The sequence below is a fragment of the Oncorhynchus keta genome, chromosome 11, assembly GCF_023373465.1.
Source record: "Oncorhynchus keta strain PuntledgeMale-10-30-2019 chromosome 11, Oket_V2, whole genome shotgun sequence".
Classification (NCBI taxonomy): Eukaryota; Metazoa; Chordata; class Actinopteri; order Salmoniformes; family Salmonidae; genus Oncorhynchus; species Oncorhynchus keta.
In genome coordinates this window covers 46,320,010-46,341,849 of record NC_068431.1, presented here as the reverse complement: position 1 = coordinate 46,341,849, position 21,840 = coordinate 46,320,010, and the positions used below count along the sequence as shown (strand labels likewise).

Below are 21,840 nucleotides of genomic sequence, written 5' to 3'. Positions count from 1 at the left end.
CTCCCTATCACGTATGGGTTTTATTTTGACCTTGGTTTTTTCAACCCCGTCCAGCTGGTGGCGGTAATACACATTTTGGGATTGTAGTCTTCCATAAAACGCACAGAAAAAGAAGAAGCACAAAGGGCGCAGTACATTAGTCTAGACAGTTGTCAGTGTGCTGGTAAACTGTTGAAGTTGTTGTTTTGACAAAATATATTCTCATACGGAGTTGGAAAAAAATATATATACTAGTTTGTGGACTGTCAATTCTACATTTTCAGCAAAAGAAGGTAATTGAATGTCATGTCACTGGATTAGCCACCGCTGTCTTCTTGCTTGGTAACTAGCTAGCTAGTAGCTAATGTTAGCACAATATTCGTAATTGAGTTGTCTACAGTTTGTTGGCAGGATACCAGCTAACTTAGATGTGAAATGTCGTTTCAGTAAAAACTCTTACGACTTAACAACAACGACAAAATCAAAGCCTTGATATTGAACATCGTTATAGATAACTTGGACAGGGAATTGTAAGGGACATCACGATACGATATTATATTATCACGATACTTGGGTGCCAGTACGAGAGATATGTTAGATATGTTACATATTGCTCAATATGTGTATGCTGCAGAGGGACAAGCGAGACTCATGAGAACGAGTTATCATCAGTCAGGGAATATAACTGCTGAAAACAAATCGTCTCACTATTTAAAAAGAAGATGGAGAACGACTGTATCGATCCCCACCACCACTACAGCTATTGTTAACGTTACTCGCGGAGGTGGCTAGCTAGCTATGCCACAGTGAATTTGCTAGTGGATAACATGCATTTTTCGAAAAACTCATCTTGATTTGTGTGTCTCACACAGATGGAAGGAGATGAGTGTGGGGGTTTTCCTCCAGAGCCGTCGGAGGGGAGCTCACAGAGAGGAAGTGTGGCATCCTCTGTCACCCGCGGTCAGTTCCCTTTTTGCTTTGTCTGGTGTTTACAATATAGCATTTTTTCCCTCTGTGTTTTCTTATTTGGAACATGGTGTTTAATAGCCTTGTGTATATATCAAACTGATTCATGTAAGCTCATGACATCATCGTGGCTTGCAGACGTTCCATGTTTTGCATTAGATTATTATGTCGACTTCCATCCCTGGCTTTGTTCTCCTACAGCTCAAGATGTGCTTGTGTACCTGGTGGGTGACAGTGCAGTACACCTGTGTGTGGAGGGGGTTGCCTGTGTGAGTGTCCAGGAGCTAGGCCGCAGTGTCCGGGAGGCTCTCCACATTCCTGATTCTGCAATGGATGCCTTTGCCTTCTGGCTCTGCTCTCCTCTGCTCGGTAATGACAGTACACTCTGTATGCTCCTGCCCTCCCTCCTCCCCCTCCTCCCCTAGCCGTCAAACAACTGTGTGGCACATGCTGTTATTTTAATATAAGCAACTTGGCCATTCATTTGACAGTTTCTTAATTTGATCAGGAGAAGAAAGGCAGATGTGTATTACAAAGAAATAGTGTTGTCTGAGACTGGTCTGGTTCATTGTATTATGTATTGGTGGCAATTCGAAGAGAGCACTTGGGCCATAAGGGGAACATTTTACAATTTGAATGCTTCTTTTTTTAAACTACTGTCTTGCTGAAAGACTGGCATTGTTTGTAAAATAGGGAAGGGATCACTACAGAGGAAATTAGTGTAGGCCAAGTCTACGGCTTGTGGATATGGTGCTATATATTAGCATGCTTTGTCATGCCAAATTCCTTTCTTTGTTATGCCATGAGAATGCTTTTCATAATTTTCATTAATTATCACATCGTTGTCTACTACATGCCTTTTCCTCCTCTCTCAGAACTGCAGTTAAAGCCGAAGCATCAGCCTTACAAACTGTGCCGCCAGTGGCAGGACCTGCTGTATCGCTTCACTGAGGCCTCAGAGGAGGACATATCTCAAGGTGAGACTGCCTGTGTCTCTGTGTGTAGGGATGAGCTTGTGTGTTTCTGTAATCTTTTCTATTTGTTTCTGTATTTTTGGCAGATTAACATTTTTGTCTCACATCTGTTAGATGTTTTTCATCCCCACTGCTGAATTCACATTGCTTTGTCAACCTGACCTCATGTTACCACTGACCCAACATCACTAATCCTAAGCCGTACATCTGCCATCATATAACAATGTTCTGTATTACCCTCCTCATGCCCTACTTTCCTTTTTTTTTTCTCCAGATGAGCCATGCTTGCAGTACAGAAGGAATGTGTTTCATCCCAAGTCTAAAGAGCTGCAGGTACGGCTTGTTCTGTTTTCTCCTTAAATTTAACATGAAGCTGTTGGGGGGGATATCAGTCAAGTTGTGTCGTGTCAAGTCAAATGGATAGATTATACTTTCCTGGTTGTAGACACATACCCCAGAGCACTCTAGCACCAGCCCTCAGACAAAATGTTATGTTTGTCCCTCAAGAGTTACAAGAATTGATGAATGCCCCTATGCATGTGTTTGGATCCTCCTGTATATACATCCTCTATTCCACATTTCATTGCATGGTATTTCCCTCCAGATTGAAGACGAGGGGGTGTTGAGACTACTTTACGACGAGGCACGGGTTAACATTCTCGCTGGCCGCTTCCCCTGTGACCCTGAAACCTGGACGGGTTTGGGAGCACTGTCTTTTGCTATGGAACTGGGAGTAGGTTTGGACGACCAGAAAGCCACTGCTGCTTTAAGGTAAACTATGCCAGTCATCTGAACGTCTGCCTCTTGGTGACGTTGTGTAACTCAAAATAATACCCAGACTATTGCTTCTCCTCTCCCATCTCCCTCAGAGAGAAGAAGCTGATATCCTTCCTGCCTGCACATGTATCAGGGGGAGGTGGGGGGCTGTTTTCTACCTTGAGGGGAAAAGGGGGCCGTCAGGCAGGGCTGGAGCACAACCTGTTGGAGGAGTATCGCAAGATCAGCACCTTAGGAAGCACCCCCCCGGAGCCCACTCAGCATCTACGCCAGTACCTCAGCACATGCCACTCTCTGCCTTACTATGGGTAAGGAACAAGTCAAACTATTGGCCTCAACTTAACTGCATGGAACACATTCACAGTTTGGATCTTCTTCACAGGTCACTTGCATCATGTTTGTTTCTTGTCTGGCCAGGTGTGCTTTCTTCTCGGGGGAGATTGACAAGCCAGCTCAGGGGATTCTTCATAGAGCAGGACGGAAAGCTGTCAATGTGGGGATTAGTCTGGAGGGGGTGTATGTAATGGACATCAAAGAGAAGGTGAGACCTGAAATATCAAGCTGTGAGTGGCTGTGTCACATCCGGCCGTGATTGATTTGATTTATGTGATTGGGAGTCCCAAAGGGCGGCGCACAATTGGTCCAGCGTCGTCTGGGTTTGGCCAGGGTAGGCCGTCATTGTAAACAATAATTTGTTCTTAACTGACATGCCTTGTTAAATAAATGATAACTCCTCTACATTACTAGCAGAATATGACCTATTTTACTGTGTGTGATTAAGTAAGATGTGGATTTGTATGAACCAGAGGTGTCCTCGATCAATGCAAAAAGACTTCACTGAATGACCCAACCTTCTACTTTTCTGCCTCGTTTTCTCTGGTGCATTCCTGCTCCATGACAGCATGTGCTCCTGGGACTGCGTTTCAGTGAGCTGTCTTGGGACCACAGCTACCCCGAGGGGGAAGGTGACTCGCACATCCTGTGGCTTGAATTCGATGGGGAGGAGGCCGGCACCCCTGTCAACAAGTTACTGAAGATCTATTCAAAACAAGTAATGAAACTTAAACCTACCTTTTTTAAAATGTATAATTTCAAAAATCATTAGGTGGTCATAGATGTCATTGAAGTGACCAGAGTTGCTACTGTTCTTTCTTCCCTCGTTTCTCTAGGCAGAACTTATGAGCGGTCTTATTGAGTTCTGTGTGGAGCTACAGTCTGCAGCCGAAGGAGGGGCGGCGACAGAAACGGACAATGATGTCAGTCTATCCCATCAGCCTGCTGGACAGGCAGGGAACAGTGACAGAGGAAGGGGCGGTCGGCGAGGGAAACTGCGCAGGCAGAGCAGTGTGGTGTGCAGTCGGGTCCATACACTGAACACCATCAGCTATGTGGACAACGGTGAGTCTGGGGAGAGGCCAGCATCATGCATGTCATTCATTTCGTCAGTATCAACCATCCATTTAAGCTTCATTTGTTGATCAGGTTAGGTTGTAAAACTAACTGTTAAATGCATTTGTTGTCCTCCGGGCAGGTAAAGAAATCAAACGCTTGAAGCCGAAGAGAGCTGCTTCCTTTTTCACCAGGCAGGCACAGCCACCTACATACTCATCAGTACAGGTGGAGCAAGGTTGAGCCTCCATCTCTGATCTAGGCACTGCTCTATACTACCTGGAGACCAAAACTGAACATGCAAGTTGAGATTAAGGCTAAAATATATGTAGGGAGTTGGTGAGGTTTATCTTCTTGATTGCAAAAATACTATGGACCAAGAGTAGGATTTAAGTGTGAATAAATATTTATGGTTAAATGTTGTGTATATCAAGTTACGTTCTTTAGGTGCTGGAAAGTGACATTGAGTGGCATTGCTTCACTGGTCAAGTTGAACCAGTTGGAGTTTAATATGAAACTGTTGATGAGTAGTGGTAACATTGACAGTAGCGCCACCTTTGAGCTTTTACCCTTGTGATAGGGGACCTTTATTACAGTTCTCCTTCAGATGGAGTTTGTGCAATGACTATGTACACTATATATACAAAAGTATGTGGACACCCCTTCAAATGAGTGGATTTGGCTATTTAAACCACACCCGTTGCTGACAGGTGTATAAAATCAAGCACACAGCCATGCAATCTCCATAGAAAAACATTGGCAGTTCGAATGGTCTTACTGGAGAGCTCTGTGACTTTCAACGTAGCACTGTCATAGGATGCCACCTTTCCAACAAGTCAGTTTGTCAAATTTCTGCCCTGGTCAACTGTAAGTGCTGTTATTGTGAAGTGGAAATGCCTAAGAGCAACAACAACTCAGCCGCGAAGTGGTAGGCCACACAAGCTCTCAGAAAGGGACCACTGAAGCATGTAGCTTGTAAAAAAATAACCTGTCACCCGTTGCACCACTCAATACCAAGTTCCAAACTGCCTCTGGAAGCAACATCCGCACAAGAACTGTTTGGACCTTTGTTAAATGGGTTTCCGTGGAGCCTAAGATCATCATGCGCAGTGTTAAGGGTCGGCTGGAGTGGTGTGAAGCTTGCCACCATTGGACTAAGTGGAAATGTGTTCTCTGGAGTGATGACTCACGCTTCACTATCTGGCAGTCCGACAGACGATTCTCAGTTTGGAGGATGCCAGGAGAACGCTACCTTCCCAAATGCATAATGCCAGCTGTCAAGTTTGATGGAGGAGGAATAATGGTCTGGGGCTGTTTTTCATGGTTCGGGCTAGGCCCCTTAGTTCCAGTGAAGGGAAGTATTTACGCTATAGCATACAATTACATTCTAGACGATTCTGTGCTTCCAACTTGTGGCAAAAGTTTGGGGAAGGCCCTTTCCTGTTAAAGCATGACAATGCCCCAGTGCACAAAGTGAGGTCCATACAGAAATGGTTTGTCGAGATCCGTGTGGAAGAACTTGACAGGCCTGAACAGAGCCCTGACCTCAACTCCACCAAACACCTTTGGGATGAATTGGGGGGTGGCAGGTGGCCTAGTGGTTATAGAGCGTTGGGCCGGTAACCGGAAGGTTGCTGGGCCGGTAACCCCGAGCTGACAAGGTAAAAATCTGTCATGCAGATTGTATTATCTGAAAGGAGGGCGATATTGGAGGCTCTGCAACTATCTTGTTCAAACCTCAGTCTTTGTACCAAAACAAACGTATATCTTGTGGTAGTCTATGCCTCTCCGTGCTAAACACTCAGATTCAGAGTCTCATGGTTATCATGGACTTTATCTGTATCTCCCTCCCAGAAATGACACGGCCTAGCATTCTAGCACTGTTATTGTTTATATTGTACACTATGCAAGGGCAGCTTGACTTGGGAGGGGAGAGACTAAAGAGAATTTTCTGATGCGTAAACCAATATTTACTTTTTGAATTGGTTAAATGTGGGTTAGGGTCTGGCTTACGGTAAGGGTCGGTTTTAGATTTGGCTAGTCGGTTTGCACATCAGAAAAGTACATTTAGTCTCACCCACTTAGCTGACCATTCAGCAAGAGGATGTGTTTCCTGATGACAGTTCTTCTGCTGACCTCTCTTCAGTATGAGAGGAACGATTCTACTGTATATCTCTGATGCAATTAAGTGTTAAACTGAAGAATGTGGTTTCCACTATGTTATAACTGATATGGTCAATTATGCAAAGACAACAAAATGTTCCGATTCATAATTCCTAAGGCACGCGGTCTATGGATGTGGTATTCCTTTTTAAAAAGATGGTGTACTCACTTGCTGTACATGCACAACATTCAATATCTTAAACATGCACTATTGATACATCAGAAATACTGTCAAGTTTTTACCTTTGGTCATTATTTGTATTCTTAGTATTATTATTGGAGTAATAATTTTTGACTCTTACACTGTATCTCTGTTTCTGTCTTTCTCACACTCAAATGAAGCAATAGTCTGGATAAAAAGACCAAGTGCCTTTTTCTTTCAGTATTAATTTGGCCGTTGAGAGACTGACGTGGTAAACGTGTAGGCTTGTTTGTCAAACATGATCTGCTCTGTTTGCTATACATTTACTTTACCTCGTGTGTACATTGGCTGCGTTTACACAGGCAGCCCAATTCTGATATTTTTCCCAATTATAGGCAAGATGGCTTATCTGATTGGTAAAGGGAAAAAAATAATTAGTCAGATAAACTATCTTTCCTATAATTGGGCAAAATATCAGAATTGGGCTGCCTGTGTAAACGCAGCCGTAGAGACTAAAATATATCGAACCCTGTAACTTCACTGTTTTCTTTCCTTTGTAATTTATATAATGTGCACTACCAAACTTAACCAGTGACTGACTGTAGGTTTAGTTAAACCCACAATAAGTTTTTTTATTCCGCTTTGTACTGTTTTGACAAAACTATAAGATTAGTTATAATTGTGTTTTAAACCTTACAATCGTAGTTTTTTTTGTTCATATTTGATCAATAAAATGTTTTGAATATCCGATCACCGTTCCTTGATTTGGTGTTTTTTGAGTCATTGCTGCCACCTACTGGCTCGTTTATCACGGGCTTCTCATCGGGACATGTACGGTAACTTCTCTATTTGCTTTAGTGGCGAATAGCTGGTTTTCTGTTTACCTGGCGGTTACATTTAGTTGTTCTTTGGTCTGTCCTGCAATTAATAACAATTTTGCTGGTATTCAGTCTAAATGGACGGGGATATTTGTGCTACGGCCACCACACCACCTGACTCCGACCCAGCGCGGAAGCGCCGAGTGCACGGTATGTTGAAGCTCTATTATGGGTTGAACGAGGAAGGAAAGACCGTGGATCAAGCAGAGTCGATGAATCCTTGCGATATAAACGGCACGCATTTCGATCCTGAGGTTTATCTCAATAAGGTAAAATCACATTTCTGTGTCTGGATGCCACACATATTCATTGAACATAAGACAACAAATTAAATTGAGGCAAATTATTATGTTCTGTACAAGAGCCAATGCCAACTGCTTATCTGGCATTGGCGTCAGTCACCCAGGGAGTACGGTCACTCAGTGATGTCTGTTGGTTGTCTTGTCTTCAAAACGGACCTTTATGTCATTGGTGGCTGCAGCTTAGGAGGGAATGTTCCCTTGGAGAGCTGATGGACCAGGAGACCTGCATGGTGAAACAGATCCGCTCCTTGGACAGTGACATGCAGACATTGGTGTATGAGAACTACAACAAGTTCATATCTGCCACAGGTAAGCAAATAGGGGACAGTGTATGCGATGCATTGGATATCATGTTTGCGTCACTCACTGTTCAGTATACATACCATGTAATGAATGAATGCCCTCATCTCCTCCCACTAGACACAATCAGAAAAATGAAGAATGATTTTAAGAAGATGGAGGACGAAATGGATTGTCTCTCTACTAACATGGCTGCTATCACAGAGTTCAGTGCACACATCAGTGGGACTCTTCAGGACCAGCATGCACAGATAACCAAACTGTCAGGTCCGTAATGAAACCTGTGGTGACACGCCTCCATCGCCTGAAATGAAAATTAATTAACAAATTGTATTTGTTGGTCATATACCTATCATTGTCAGATTACTTGTTCAAACTTTTCCTCTCTCCCTCCCCCCACCCAGGAGTCCACACTCTCCTTCGAAAGCTGCAGTTCCTGTTTGAGCTGCCTGCCAGGCTGAATAAGTGTCTGGAGCTGCAGGCTTATTCCCAGGCGGTGAGCTCCCATCGTCGTGCCCGCTGCGTGCTGCAGCAGTACAGCCACATGCCCTCCTTCAGGGGCATCCAGGATGACTGTCATGCCATCATGGACAAGCTGGCACAGGAGCTTAGGCAGAAGTTCAGGTAGGAGAAGTAGTCACTTGTGGAAAGATTCTGCATGCAAACCGAGAGAATCTGAAGGGGATGCGTAGGATAACGAGCAGCAGTAGATCTGGTGTTTGTTTTTCCTCACTGGCGATTTAGACAAATCATGATTTTGCAGGTGTTCGCATCATTTGAATTTCAGAAGGGGAGGGGACATTCGGCACCTAAATTGCAAAGAAAAAGGGTGGAGATCCTCTTTCTGGTCCTTCTAGCATTTGTTGATCTCTTCTCTCAACATGTATGGACCCAGAACTTAATGGAGAAGCTGACCAATTACCTGAGACTTTAGTTCTGTGTTAACTGAGATTAGTATGGCTGCAAAACAATGTTCTTTGAATTTTAATTTCTAGTTCATATTCTATAGTAATAATACATTATGCCTCTGCCTGGTTTTGACTGTGTTTGCAGAGATGGAGGTTCGAGTGCGAAGGACCTTTCAGAGTGTGTGGAGCTTCTGCTGCAGCTGGATGAGCCAGCAGAGGAACTGTGTGACAAGTTCCTGATCCACGCCCAGTCACGACTGGAAGCAAACCTCCGAGGACTGGAGGCGGAGCTAAGACCACCATTGTCCTCTGGACCCACATCAGTGATAGATCCCTCCATTGGCCCTGCCCGCAGACTGTCAGCTACACCCACTGCTGGATCTCCTACTGACCCCACCTCTCCAGGCAATCCCTTCCTCTCTTCCAGCTCAAGGACTGATATTCTGGAATTCATAGACAGAGGTTGCAATGAATTCGTCAGCAGCCTTTGCTTGGTCATTGCCTCGTACCAAGAGTTGTTTGTCAACCGTCCACAAGAGGGTAATCTGGCCTCCAAAAACATCCCCCATATGGCTATTGGCAAGCTGCATGCTTTCGTGGATGCCATGGCCACCTGCTACTTCTCGCTGGTGGAGAGGAGGATACAGGAGGAGAAAAGTGTTGGAGACAACTCTCTTCTGGTCCGGGCTCTGGACCGTTTCCACCGCAGGCTCCAGGCCGTGGCCAAACTGCTGCCTGGGTCTGCTGTGCCCAGCCAAGGGACTGAGATCGTGGTGCGAGCAGCCAGGGAGAGGATCAAGCAGTACCTGGCAGCCCTGCAGAGCTTCTACCTGGACAGCCTGAGAGACGTGAGGCAGGCCCTAGCAACCCCTCGGCTGGGTGGAAGCTCAGCTGGAGGGGGCTCTCATCTGGCGGGACCAGCCACTGGGAAAGATGCTCCCGCCAGCCTGCCAGAGCTCCTCTCCTGTCTGTCTGCCTCCATTCTCAATCAGATCAAGTCAGTGCTGGCATCAGTGCACCTCTTCACCGCAAAGGACATCACCTTCTCCAATAAGCCTTACTTCAAGGTGAGATTAATACTGATGCTTTTGTGGGTTAGTTGTGTCCCTCAGTTTGTGAGTTGCTCTGATAGTTTGCCTTATTCTCTGAATTTGGTATGCTATTTATGTAATTGACAACTCTCTTTCACCTCTCTATTTCAGGGGGAGTTTTGCAGCCAGGGTGTGCGTGAGAGCCTTGTGGTTAACTTCATTAAGTTTGTGTGCCAGTCCTCACGTCAGTTCTGTGAGAGTGCGGGAGACAGGGGCGGCTCTACACCCCCTGCCCTCCTCCTGCTGCTGTCACGCCTCTGCCTGGACTATGAAACCTCCACCATCACCTACATCCTCACCCTCACAGACGAGCAGTTCCTCGTGCAGGTAAATATGCCAATGAGACTGAACACTTCTTCAACGCTGTTGATGGGAATGTAAGAGTATCTATCCAAATAATAGGTCCTCTTTAGTCATGAGAAATGTGTATCACATGCTGTTATATCCTCATGTTTCTCTCGTTTTCACAGCATCGTTCTCCTGTAACTGCAGTCGCAGCTTTATGTGGAGAGGCCAGAGAGGCAGCACAGAAGCTACTGAACCATTATGTTAAGGTAAAAGTGCCTTCAGAAAGTATTCACACCCCTTGACTTTTTCCACGTTTTGTTTTGTTACAGCCGGAATTTAAAATGGATTACATTGAGATTTTTTTGGTCACTGCCTACATACAATACCGTATAATGTCAAAGTGGAATTATGTTTGACATTTTTACATATTCCTTAGAAATGAAAAGCTGAAATGTGTAGCTCAGTAGGGCATGGCACTTGCAACGCCATGGTTGTGGGTTCGATTCCCACGGGGAACCCGTATGAAAATGTATGCACTCACTACTGTAGGTCGCTCTGGAGAAAAGTGTCTGCTAAATGACTAACATGTAAAAAATGTAAATGTTAATTCAATAAGTATTCAACCCCTTTATTATGGTAAGCCTAAATAAGTTCAGGAGTAAACATTTTCTTAACATGTCACATAATAAGCTGCATGGACTCATTCTGCGTGCAATAACAGTGTTTTAACATTTTTGAATGACTACCTCATCTCTGTGCCCCGCACTTACAAGGTCCCTCAGTTGAGCAGTGAATTTCAAACACAGATTCAACCACAAAGATCAGGGAGGTTTTCCAATGCCTTGCAAAGAAGGGCACCTATTGTTAAAAATAAAAAGCAGACATTGAATATCCCTTTGAGCACGGTGAAGTTATTAATTACACTTACATGCATCCCGTTTTCAACAGCAAAAAGCAATTAACTTTGTGTTCAGGACAAAAAGTTATGTTTTGGGCAAATACAACACATTACTCAGTACCCACTCTCCATATTTTCAAGCATGGTGGTGTTGGCTGCATCATGTTATGGGTATGCTTGCAATCGTTAAGGACTGGGGAGGTTTTCAGGATAAAAACAGACACTGGGAGATTAATTCACCTTTCAGCAAGACAATAACCTCAAACACAAGGACAAATCTACACTGGAGTCGCTTACCAAGAAGACAGTGAATGTTCCTGAATGGCTGAGTTACAGTTCTGATTTAAATCTGCTTGAAAATCTATGGCAAAACCTGAAAATGGTTGTGTAGCAATGATCAACAACAAATTTGAGGTTGAAGAATATTGAAAAAAAAAATGTAAATATTGTACAATCCAGGTGTCAAAGCTCTTAGAGACTTACCCAGAAAGACTCACAGCTGTAATCGCTGCCAAAGGTGATTCTAACATGTATTCACTCAGGGGTGTGAATACTTCTGAACATTTCTGACAACACGTTTTGACTTCATTATGGGGTATTGTGTGTAGATGTGTGAGAAAAAAAAAGAAGATTTAATCCATTTTGAATTCAGGCAGTAACATAACAAAATGTGGAATAAGTCGAGGGGTAGGAATAATTTCTGAAGGCACATTTTCCCACTTTACCAACAAATTACTGTTGCTGCGACTGGCCATTTCAGGCCTATTCCTTCTATTTCAAAGCTGACCTCTTCTCTCTTGTTGTTTGATAGGTTCAGGGCCTGATCATATCCCAGATGCTGAGAAAGAGTGTGGAGACTCGAGACTGGGTCAACACCATCGAGCCACGGAACGTCCGTGCTGTGATGAAGAGAGTGGTGGAGGACACCACTTCCATTGATGTGCAGGTAATGGCCGTTATCTATATCAAACCCTTTGGAATGTAGGAAAACTCTAATCACTGGATGAATGTGAGTGGACAAAAGAATCATCAGTGCTAGGAATCTAAACAGCTTTACTCCATCCCCTGATCTGTCTCTCCTTGTGTTGCCCTACAGGTGAGTCTTCTCTATGAGGAGGGGACGAGGAAAGCCCACAGCAGTGACTCCAGCAAAAGGACCTTCTCTGTCTACAGCGGCTCAAGGCAGCAAACCCGCTACGCCCCCAGCTACACACCCAGGTACCAGAACTACAGTCGCCTACCACACAACCCTTTCATAACAACACAATACATTAACACTGCATCACAATGTGTGGATGTTTAGACTGATCCTACCTCTGCTATCTTTCCTAATGGCTTATGAATGGTTTTTGTCTCCCTGCAGTGCTGCTATGGATACCAATTTCCTGAGTAATATACACAAGCTCTTCTCTGAGCGGATCGACATCTTCAGTCCTGTGGAGTTTAACAAAGTGGGTAGAGAGGGGTCACAGAGCTCTGGTAGCTTAGGGCCTAGAGTAGGGGTCGGAAAGCAATTCTAAAAGTACAGGCAATTATTTTTCAGGTGTTCCATCGCAATCTGTCATAAACATAAACATCCCGGCTACTATCCAATCAAAGCAACATTGACATTATCTCACCCCTGTTTAGCGCCTCTTGGCTTTAAAATCCAAATGTAACACAATATCTGCCAATTAATTTCCAGAAATATTGCATTTCTGTCTGTTTGGTGCACTCATTTGTCTATGCTCACTCCGTAAGTAGCCAGTTAGCGATGCCAGTAATGATAACATTTGACACCTGACAGATATCATAATTATTTGTAGCAATTGGGTGGCCATTGTTTTGCAAACTCGGCCATGACATGTTGCAGCAGTCGGCCTAACAGAAACATTGCTAGACTGAGCAATGAAATGCACAATTAAAGGGGAATTGCATTCAAATCAAAACATTGTTATTAAAAAAAAAAATCTGACCTTAAAATTCGGATGTGATTTGAAAATTAACATGGACTCAGAACATCCATTTTCATTGTTTCTCTATAAATAATTGTAATATTGAGAGTTAAAAAATAAAATAAAAAAGTGAAAAAAGAACAGAACTTAATCCGGGAAAATACAATGGATAATTTTATGGGGCCCTTTATTAACCATTATTTTTACCAGAAAACGCATCTCTTTTACAACAAGGGCCTGGTGAAGAGTTGCAGGGTAGAGGAGAAGAGAAGAATGTGCCTATTTGAAATGAGTAGCATTTTTTTTTAAAGTAGCTTTCATGCTATAAATGTTGGAGACCCCTTGCATAGAGACTGTCCCAATTTGACAGTCTTAATCTCCTCTCTCAGGTCTCTGTGGTGACAGGGATCATAAAGATCAGTCTGAAGACGTTCCTGGAGTGTGTCCGCCTGCGTACCTTTGGTCGTTACGGCCTGCAGCAGATCCAGGTTGACTGCAACTACCTGCAGATGTATCTGTGGCGCTTCGTCTCCGATGAAAACCTGGTCCACTTCCTACTCGACGAGATAGTTGGCAGCACTGCCCACCGCTCCCTGGACCCCGCTCCCATGGAGCAGAGCGTGATTGAGGTCATCTGTGAGAGAGGTTAAAGGCCAGAGGTCACATTGGTTGAGGAACTGGTGAATTGTGATGGTGAAATTGAAGAGGGTGTAACAGGTTAAAACCAAAAAAAGGCCTTTGAAGTTAACTGAACATTGAAGATTGGACAAAGAGGGCTTTTACTTGATACTCTCGATTCCCATGATGTAAATGTGGGTCAGGAGGGGGATTGAGGTTACTATGAATGTTATTATGAATGATGTGATGTTTGGGTGGGATGCATCTATATTAATTTGATTAGTAATAACAAACATTATCATATGGTAATATGAATTGAATTTAAAAAATCTAACTCATAAACGGATGTAAAGCAGAGTTGCGCCTCCTGCTTTCAAGGACGTGATCTCAATTTGCACACTTAATACTGCATTACAAATTCAAGGACCTGATCTCAATTATTTGTATTTCTCTTGTTTTCCCATTGCACACTTAATCTTGCAATTTAAATTATACTAATTAGGTTACAATTCATCATCTCTGTATGTTATATAAAGTGTCAGCATTCTAAGTAATAACTTTGTGTTTCAATTCATTTTGAATCATGATTGATTAATCATCATACTTTGCATCAATTATGGAAATAATGTTTGCGTAGGTGTTGCATGAGTACTTTCTCACGTCATAAGCAAGAGTTAAGTCTCTAGCAACCAATAAGAGCGCTATAGAGTAAAAAGTTGTACATTCAATTTGACCATCACTTTTCTCGGCCCTATGATATATGTGGTCACCGCCCCAGTGTAAATTTGATTGGTTTAACGCTCCCCTCTCCATGCTCTTCTGATGACCATGGCTCAATCCCATTGGTTTAGAGATGGGTCATGTCAGGGGGGTAAGCTTTGGGGCAGTTCTACGCACGCGTTCTTATCGCACTGTACTTGTTTGGCTTGAGTATACATATGGAATACAGGTGAGTGACGCTATAAATTATGCGATGTTGGAAAAAAACAACCTTTTAATGTTCTTGGTTTACGTCCAACGCAAAAATGTTCTATTTAGCTGCTATCTATTAATGCGCATGGAATTGTTTTTCTGTGATGTAATCAGTCTATGTTGTATCTGTCTACATTGTGTCATTCAACCGAATCGTATCCTCGTTACGCTAGAGATGAACTATATTAGCAGAGTTATGTTTTTATTTCTCAACATCAACAATAAAGTAGGACATTCTAGTAGTCACTAGAGTCTATACTGGTCCAGTTCATTCAGAGAATATGAGCTAAAGGTCTTTATTGCTGCCTATACACATTTGTCTTGAGCATGCACACTACCAGTGTCCTCCTCTTAACATTTTCACAGGAGACAGATAATGAAGTTCAACAAACTAAAATCCCCACAAGCAGAAAAGGAATTTGGGGGGACTTTGGGTGAGTTTGCTTGATTAAAAAGAAAACACATTTTGCTTGTTCAGTTTTAAATAGGCATATTGCAATCCCATCTCACACCCATTCTCTTCTCCACCAACTTCACTTCCTTGGTCTCTTCCTGTTCCCCCTTGAAGGTGCCACCTGTATACCTGTCTTCTTGCCCCTGACGGTACTTTACCTGCTCTGTGTATGTCGCTCCCCTGTGGCCAGCGTGCTCCAGTGGCCCCCTGTCCTGCCCCCCACAGCCCAGCTATGGGACCCCCTGGCCCCTGTTCTCATACTGGGCTGGATGGCCCTCCAGAGCTTCTTTTACCTGCTGCCTATGGGGAAGGTGAGACGAGCTGTTCATTATGAATACCTTTGAGTTCTGGAGTCCTTGTCTCTTGACTACGTTGTCATGTGAGGTTTGGCTGATACACATATCTCTGTCTTACCTGCAGGTGTCTGAGGGGATGGTGCTAAAAGATAGCTCAAGACTCAAGTACCCCATAAACGGTATTGTAGGGTTGGCGGGTGCAGAAATAAAGCTTTGAAGTAGTGTGTTCCAATGTGTACAGTTTCAATTTTAAGCAGGTTTGCTTTGAGCTGGGTGCGAAGAGTTAACTGGTTATGTTTTCATCTACTGCAGGTGTCATTGACCTTGAGCTATGCAGGCCATTAGTCCACAATGATATATCTTGTTGCAAGCTACTCAGTCCAAACTCAACTTGTTTTTTTAATGATTCCTTCTCCCAACTAATTATCTATTGTATCTATCCCTCCCACCTGCTCCCTCACCCTTTCAAGCTCTGTTTCTATCTTTCTCTTTTTCTCTCTCCTTCTACAGGTTTTCATGCCCTTTGCATCACAGCTGTGCTGTTGACATTGTCACTATGGCTGGGGATGCCTCTGGGGTATCTCTTTGAGCTGTTGTTGCCTCTGGCAGTGTGTGCTATTGGGGTGTCATTCCTCCTCTCCCTCTACCTCTACATATGTTCCTTCTGGGCCCCTCACCATGCCCTCGCCCAGGGGGGAAACACAGGTAAGGGTGGTGCAGGATTAGAGAAGTAACATAAAATATCAAGTAAACAACATGCATCAAAATGCATTAGAGGTTTTCCTGTATAGGCTCACGCCTGCTATATCTCACACAGGAAACCCCCTGTATGATTTCTTTATGGGGCGAGAGCTGAACCCGCGGATTGGAAGCTTTGATCTGAAGTATTTTTGTGAGCTGAGACCAGGTCTGATTGGCTGGGTGAGTGGAAATGGAGCAAGTGTGACTATATTATATGAAGTCAAATATAGTTGTGTTGATATGTAAAAAAAAAAAAAACACTCTCTTCCAATTAGGTGGTGATTAACTTTGGGATGCTAATGAAAGAGGTGGAGCTACGGGACTCCGCCTCCCTGGCCATGATACTGGTCAACAGCTTCCAGCTGCTCTACGTGGCGGATGCTCTGTGGAATGAGGTGAGAGGACAGTCCACAGGAATAGCTAGGAAATAACAGTGGTATAACAGAGTGATGCCAATTGAATGTGTTGTGGTGTTACAATGCAGATGTATATTGAGCCCTAAAATTCATTACATTTCTACAGTGCTGTATGTTTCATTTGACAGTGGAATATATTTTCTTGACTGATGCTTTCTCTGTGATGTTGCAGGAGGCTGTGCTGACCACCATGGACATAGTGCATGATGGCTTTGGGTTTATGTTGGTCTTTGGGGACCTGGCCTGGGTTCCCTTTACGTACAGCCTGCAAGCTGCCTTCCTGGTCGTGCACCCACAGTCCCTTAGTCCTCTAGGAGCCACAGCTATAGTCACATTGAATGGTAAATCATGTTTTAAGATGTGGGGTGGGAAAGTGTACATTCTGCACTTTGTTTTGTTTGTTATATTTGTTTGTCCCCTTATTAATGGAATGTATTTTATCTCTTCTTGTCATTAGGTGCTGGGTATTATATTTTCAGAAAATCAAACTCCCAGAAGAACCAATTCAGACGGGACCCTACACATCCCAGTGTTGCAAGTTAGTATTCAACTTCTTGATTAGATTTCCTGGCATGGCAACTTCCACACGTTTTTAGTTTGGAATTAATACAGTTTTCTTAAATCAGTTTAACAGTTTTGAGAGGATAGATCGAATTGGGCCATCTCTCTGATGAAATCTTTATTACTGGCTGTTTCAAATTTTGTTTTCCATAATGGAACAAAGTGCATAATGAATACAGTGGACGGTAGGAGGCACCACAGAGTAGAATCTGGCCCCAACAGAAAGAGCAGATGGAGTGTGAATAATTTGCAATCTGATCTCTCTCAAATGGGGCGGCAGGTAGCGTGTTGGACTAGTAACCGAAAGGTTGCTAGATCGAATCCCCGAGCTGACAAGGTGAAAATCTGTCATTGAACAAGGAAGTTAACCCACTGTTCCTAGGCAGTCATTGAAAATACGAATTTGTTCTTAACTGACTTGCCTAGTTCAATAAAGGTAACGCCACGTCCAAAACGAAAGAAATATATATATAATTTCCCCCTGTGCCTGTAGACCTGGAGACTATTGCCACAGCAACTGGGAAGCGCCTTTTGGTGTCTGGCTGGTGGGGCCTCGTACGCCATCCTAACTACCTAGGAGACCTTCTCATGGCCCTGGCATGGTCCCTGCCGTGTGGTAAGTAGAGATCAAATAGACCCTCTCTGCATCCAGCCAGCATGTCAGACACCTTGACTTTTTCCACATTTTGTTACATTACAGCCTTATTCTAAAATATATATATATATATATATATATATTATCATTGATCTACATACAATACCCCATAATGACAAAGCAAAAACTGTTTTTTTTTTATGTTTTTTTATTGATTTTTTACAACTAACAAAACTGATATCTTATTTACATAAGTATTCAGACCCTTTACTCAGTATTTTGTTGAAGAACCTTTGGCAGTAATTACAGCCTCGAGTCTTCTTGGGTATGATGCTACAAGCTTGGCACGCCTATATTTAGGAAGTTTCTGCCATTCTTCTCTGCAGATCCTCTCAAGCTCTGTCAGGTTGAATGGGGAGCGTCACTGCACAGCTATTTTCAGGTCTCTCCAGACATGTTTGATCTGGTTCAGGTCCGGGCTCTGGCTGGGTCACTCAAGGACATTCAAAGACTTTTCCCGAAGCCACTCCTGCATTGTCTTGGCTGTGTGCTTAGAGTCGTTGTCCTGTTGGAAGGTGAATCTTCGCCCCCAGTCTTAGGTCCTGAGCTCTCTGCAGCAGGTTTTCATCAAGGCTCTCTCTGTACTTTGCTCTGTTCATTTTTCCCTCGATCCTGACTAGTCTCCCTTCCGCTGATAAACATCCCCACAGCATGATGCTGCCACCACCATGCTTCGCTGTAGGGATGGTGCCAGTTTTCCTCCAGACGTGACGCTTGGCATTCAGGCCAAAGAGTTCAATCTTGGTTTCATCAGACCAGAGAATCTTGTTTCTCATGTTTTGAGAGTCTTTATGTGCCTTTTGGAAAACTCCAAGCGAGCTGTCGTGTGCCTTTGACTGAGGAATGGCTTCTGTCTGGCCACTCTATCATAAAGGCATGATTGATGGAGTGCTGCAGAGATGGTTGTCTTTCTGGAAGGTTCTTCAATCTGCACATAGGAACTCTAAAGCTCTGTCAGAGTGACCATTGGGTTACTGGTCACCTCCTTGACCAATGCCCCTCTCCCCCCATTCCTAATTTTTGCCGTGTGGCCAGCTCTAGGAAGTCTTGGTGGTTCCAAACTTCTTCTATTGAAGAATTATGTTCACTGTGTTCTTGGGGACCTTCAATGCTGCAGAAATGTTTAGGTACCCTTCCCCAGATCTGTGCCTCGACACAATCCTGTCTCGGAGCTCTACGGACAAATCCTTTGACGTCATGGCTTGGTTTTTCCTCTGACATGCACTGTCAACTGTGGGACCTGATATAGACAGGTGTGTGCCTTTCCAAATCATGTCAAATCAATAGAATTTACCACATGTGGACTCCAAGTTGAAACATCAATGGTGATCAATGGAAACAGGATGCACCTGAGCTCAATTTTTGAGTCGTGTAGCAAAGATGGGTAAATAAGGTATCTGTTTTATATTTTTAATACATTTACAAAAATGTCTAAACCTGTTTTTTTTATTGTGGGGCATTGTGTGTAGATTGTGTAGATCCATTTTAGGATAAGGCTGTAACGTACCAAAATATCAAGGGGTCTGAATACTTTCTGAAGGCACTTTATTCTGATCCTATGTACTGTATGTCTTGTTCCAGGATTCAACCATCTTCTACCTTACTTTTATGTTGTGTACTTCACTGTCCTGTTAATTCACCGAGAGGCCCGTGACGAGAGGCACTGCAGGGCCAAGTATGGCCTGGCATGGGACAGCTACTGCAGGCGCGTGCCCTACAGGATCTTGCCCTATATCTACTGAGCTAAGCTTCGACCGAAGCAGTCAGGGCAGAGCTGGGGCCCGAGAGCATGCGAGGGATGGATACTGCATATGATGGCCAGCTGTGTTGTATAAAGTGCACTTTCTGAACCTCAACAGACTAGACTGAACAAAAACTACTGAAATCCTGTCTTTTCTCTGTAATAATGAATATGTACTTTACACATGATGACTGTGGAGAAAGTGGCACTTCTGACTCTATATAAACTGGCCAGACAAGCTGACAGTTTGGCCCAGTGGCTTTACCATTTGTTCACAGTAGTGATGTCTTTCTAGTGAGTCTCAAGCACGATCAATCTTGAGCATTAGCTTTCATACTGATCTTTCCTTTCTTCCTCAAGATTGGACACTATGGACTGGTTTCCCAGACACAGATTAAGCCTAGTCCTGGACTAAAAAGCATGCTCGATGGGGAATCTCCATTTAAAGTGTGTTTTAGCACAGGAGTAGGCTTCATCTCTGTCCAAGAAACCAGCCCTACACTTTATTTCAAATGAACAGATGAGTCACTTTTCAGTAACTGTGGTGTATTAGCACTGATCTGAAAGATATTCAAATGATCAGGAAAATGTATGCATGTATTGAAATGGTCATGTTGGACGATATTTGGAGAGTGACGAGTGTTAGCCTGTTTCTTTAATATTTGAAAACTGAAATTGAAGCCTTAAGTTTACCTTAACGTTATTGCATAACTTTGTTGTGATTTTTTTACAACAAAAAAACACAATAAACAATAGTAATTGCAGTCAGAATAAATGTTTACAAAATTGTATGCAAACAAGTAATACCAGTCTGGCCCTGAATTTGAATTGAAAATAAGATGGGTAAATATGAGTCTCTTTATTAACTGTTATAGATTACTAAAACATTCTCAATCAACACATCCTTCACTTTTCTTCAACTCTTCTCCAAAGCACTCATCTCATCCTCCTCCTTCCTGTGCTCTCTCCATAAATCAGCAGCCAGCCTTCTCACCTCCTGGGTATTGTTAGACCCCCAAGCTTGAAAGAACTCACATTTCTTATTTCAAATACTTATTTCTCATATCCCCGTTCATCTCCCCCTTTGGGCAGAGCTGCCCTGGCCTGGGATAGCACAGTACGGAGTTGTCTCAAAGCTGCCAAGCAGTATCCAACATCATCCTTACTTCTCCCAGTCAGAATATGAGCCACGGATTCCACAGCTCTGGTTGGGGTCCTCTCGGTCAAAGTAACCCCCTGGACAAAATGGATGCCTCCCCTCCCTGAAGGGCCCCCTGAAGGGAGCTGAACACCCTGCCTGAGCTCAGAGCCTCGGACACAGTCAGAACCATCTGGCAGAACTCCTGAGTTAGGTCTGACTCGATGTCACCATTGATCATCAGGCATAGGGCGAAGGTGTTGCCAAACAGAGCATTGACCAAGCCATTGCAAACAAGAGGGGGTGGATGGATGGGAAGACCAGGAGCTCAGAGGTGGGATTTTGTCATTGACTGGAAGCACATTAGAGGTCGATTTTGTCCCCTTGGCCTTCCTCACCTCCTTTCTGTGTTTACCCTTTCTCTGTCCCTGCTCTTTCACTGATTTACCCACACTCTCAAGTCCTTCCCCAGAAGCCTTGACTTCGATATCCGCGATGACCACAATTTGACTTTGACACTTTCTTCACAACTGGGTGAACATGCCCCTTCTGTCCTTTATCATCTGTCTTCACTGCTTCTCTTGTACTCCTCCCTTCCTGTCCTGCGGCATCATCTCCTCCTCCAGTAGCTCCATCTGGGCTTTCTCCCTCCTGGTGCTGCTCCCACTAGGGTTTCCACAGGGGAACCAGAGCCCAGATTTCTGAACTTCTCCTTCTCCTGGCTGCTCAACAGGTTCCACAGTGCCTCTTCTAAGAAAGCATCGATATTCAGCCCAGAGAGCCTGTCAGAAAGTCCAGCTCCTCACTCTCTTCAAACCCCTTCTCCATGTCTGCAGCGACTGTCTCCAATATTTGCAGCGACCACCTGCACTGCTACTTCATCCTCGTCTCCTAACTATTTGAGTTTGGTTAAAATGTCCTTAATCTCCTCCACACCCACTTCCCTAGATGACTGAATTTCTGCTAACCTGGAGAGGAGCTCTATAACCTGTGCTCTTTCCTTTGTCTCCTCACTACCTCCCATTTCCTCAACAGCCTTTAAAACACTCCATCCCCCCCTCTTCCCCATGTTTCTTCCTAAACAGAATATCCTGCATCTTCTTCCTCCCCCCACTCTCTGTATCTCCCATGTGTTCAGCTTCTGTAAAACAAATTCCTTATAGAATTCCTCTGAGCACACGGAATGATTTGTAGTTCGGTAGTATTCCATTCCACAGTTAGGTACGTTGTATTGTGGACAGGTATAGCAAGAGGGTTTG

The 21,840-nt window shown here is 43.8% G+C and overlaps 3 protein-coding genes and 1 pseudogene across 3 annotated transcripts; 3 read left to right on the top strand and 1 right to left on the bottom strand.

Annotated features, from left to right (window-relative positions):
* Window positions 1-103: 103 nt before the first annotated feature.
* LOC118390379 (FERM domain-containing protein 8-like) lies at window positions 104-7,140 on the top strand. The gene is made up of 11 exons (XM_035780869.2): window positions 104-272; window positions 852-939; window positions 1,147-1,314; window positions 1,821-1,922; window positions 2,194-2,252; window positions 2,524-2,690; window positions 2,789-3,004; window positions 3,114-3,237; window positions 3,598-3,747; window positions 3,866-4,094; window positions 4,228-7,140. Exons 2-11 carry the CDS (start codon window positions 852-854, stop codon window positions 4,326-4,328), a joined length of 1,404 nt encoding a protein of 467 aa, XP_035636762.1. The 5' UTR covers window positions 104-272; the 3' UTR covers window positions 4,329-7,140.
* A 55-nt stretch (window positions 7,141-7,195) lies between these two features.
* On the top strand, window positions 7,196-14,164 carry LOC118390377 (vacuolar protein sorting-associated protein 51 homolog). Its single transcript, XM_035780867.2, has 11 exons — window positions 7,196-7,537; window positions 7,750-7,879; window positions 7,991-8,137; window positions 8,275-8,494; window positions 8,924-9,845; window positions 9,981-10,196; window positions 10,340-10,423; window positions 11,867-12,001; window positions 12,152-12,273; window positions 12,419-12,506; window positions 13,379-14,164. The coding sequence occupies exons 1-11, from the start codon at window positions 7,346-7,348 to the stop codon at window positions 13,637-13,639; spliced, it is 2,517 nt and encodes an 838-aa protein (XP_035636760.1). The 5' UTR covers window positions 7,196-7,345; the 3' UTR covers window positions 13,640-14,164.
* Window positions 14,165-14,302: 138 nt separating this feature from the next.
* On the top strand, window positions 14,303-20,247 carry LOC118390378 (delta(14)-sterol reductase TM7SF2-like). The gene is made up of 11 exons (XM_035780868.2): window positions 14,303-14,556; window positions 14,946-15,013; window positions 15,148-15,344; window positions 15,454-15,508; window positions 15,840-16,034; window positions 16,147-16,250; window positions 16,346-16,465; window positions 16,659-16,827; window positions 16,944-17,024; window positions 17,541-17,663; window positions 19,284-20,247. The coding sequence occupies exons 1-11, from the start codon at window positions 14,546-14,548 to the stop codon at window positions 19,442-19,444; spliced, it is 1,284 nt and encodes a 427-aa protein (XP_035636761.1). The 5' UTR covers window positions 14,303-14,545; the 3' UTR covers window positions 19,445-20,247.
* A 112-nt stretch (window positions 20,248-20,359) lies between these two features.
* Window positions 20,360-21,216, bottom strand: LOC118389710 (zinc finger HIT domain-containing protein 2-like; annotated as a pseudogene).
* Window positions 21,217-21,840: the final 624 nt, after the last annotated feature.

What these genes read in the sequence shown, in the direction of transcription:
- LOC118390379 (XM_035780869.2), top strand. Translation starts at nt 852, where the DNA reads ATGGAAGGAGATGAGTGTGGGGGTTTTCCTCCAGAGCCGTCGGAGGGG. An exon ending in GCTCTGCTCTCCTCTGCTCG is followed by an intron (nt 1,315 to 1,820) that starts GTAATGACAGTA and finishes CTCCTCTCTCAG; the next exon opens with AACTGCAGTTAAAGCCGAAG. An exon ending in CCAAGTCTAAAGAGCTGCAG is followed by an intron (nt 2,253 to 2,523) that starts GTACGGCTTGTT and finishes ATTTCCCTCCAG; the next exon opens with ATTGAAGACGAGGGGGTGTT.
- LOC118390377 (XM_035780867.2), top strand. Translation starts at nt 7,346, where the DNA reads ATGGACGGGGATATTTGTGCTACGGCCACCACACCACCTGACTCCGAC. An exon ending in CTGAGGTTTATCTCAATAAG is followed by an intron (nt 7,538 to 7,749) that starts GTAAAATCACAT and finishes TGGTGGCTGCAG; the next exon opens with CTTAGGAGGGAATGTTCCCT. An exon ending in GCCCCCAGCTACACACCCAG is followed by an intron (nt 12,274 to 12,418) that starts GTACCAGAACTA and finishes GTCTCCCTGCAG; the next exon opens with TGCTGCTATGGATACCAATT.
- LOC118390378 (XM_035780868.2), top strand. An exon ending in GGAATTTGGGGGGACTTTGG is followed by an intron (nt 15,014 to 15,147) that starts GTGAGTTTGCTT and finishes TCCCCCTTGAAG; the next exon opens with GTGCCACCTGTATACCTGTC. An exon ending in CGCCCAGGGGGGAAACACAG is followed by an intron (nt 16,035 to 16,146) that starts GTAAGGGTGGTG and finishes TATCTCACACAG; the next exon opens with GAAACCCCCTGTATGATTTC.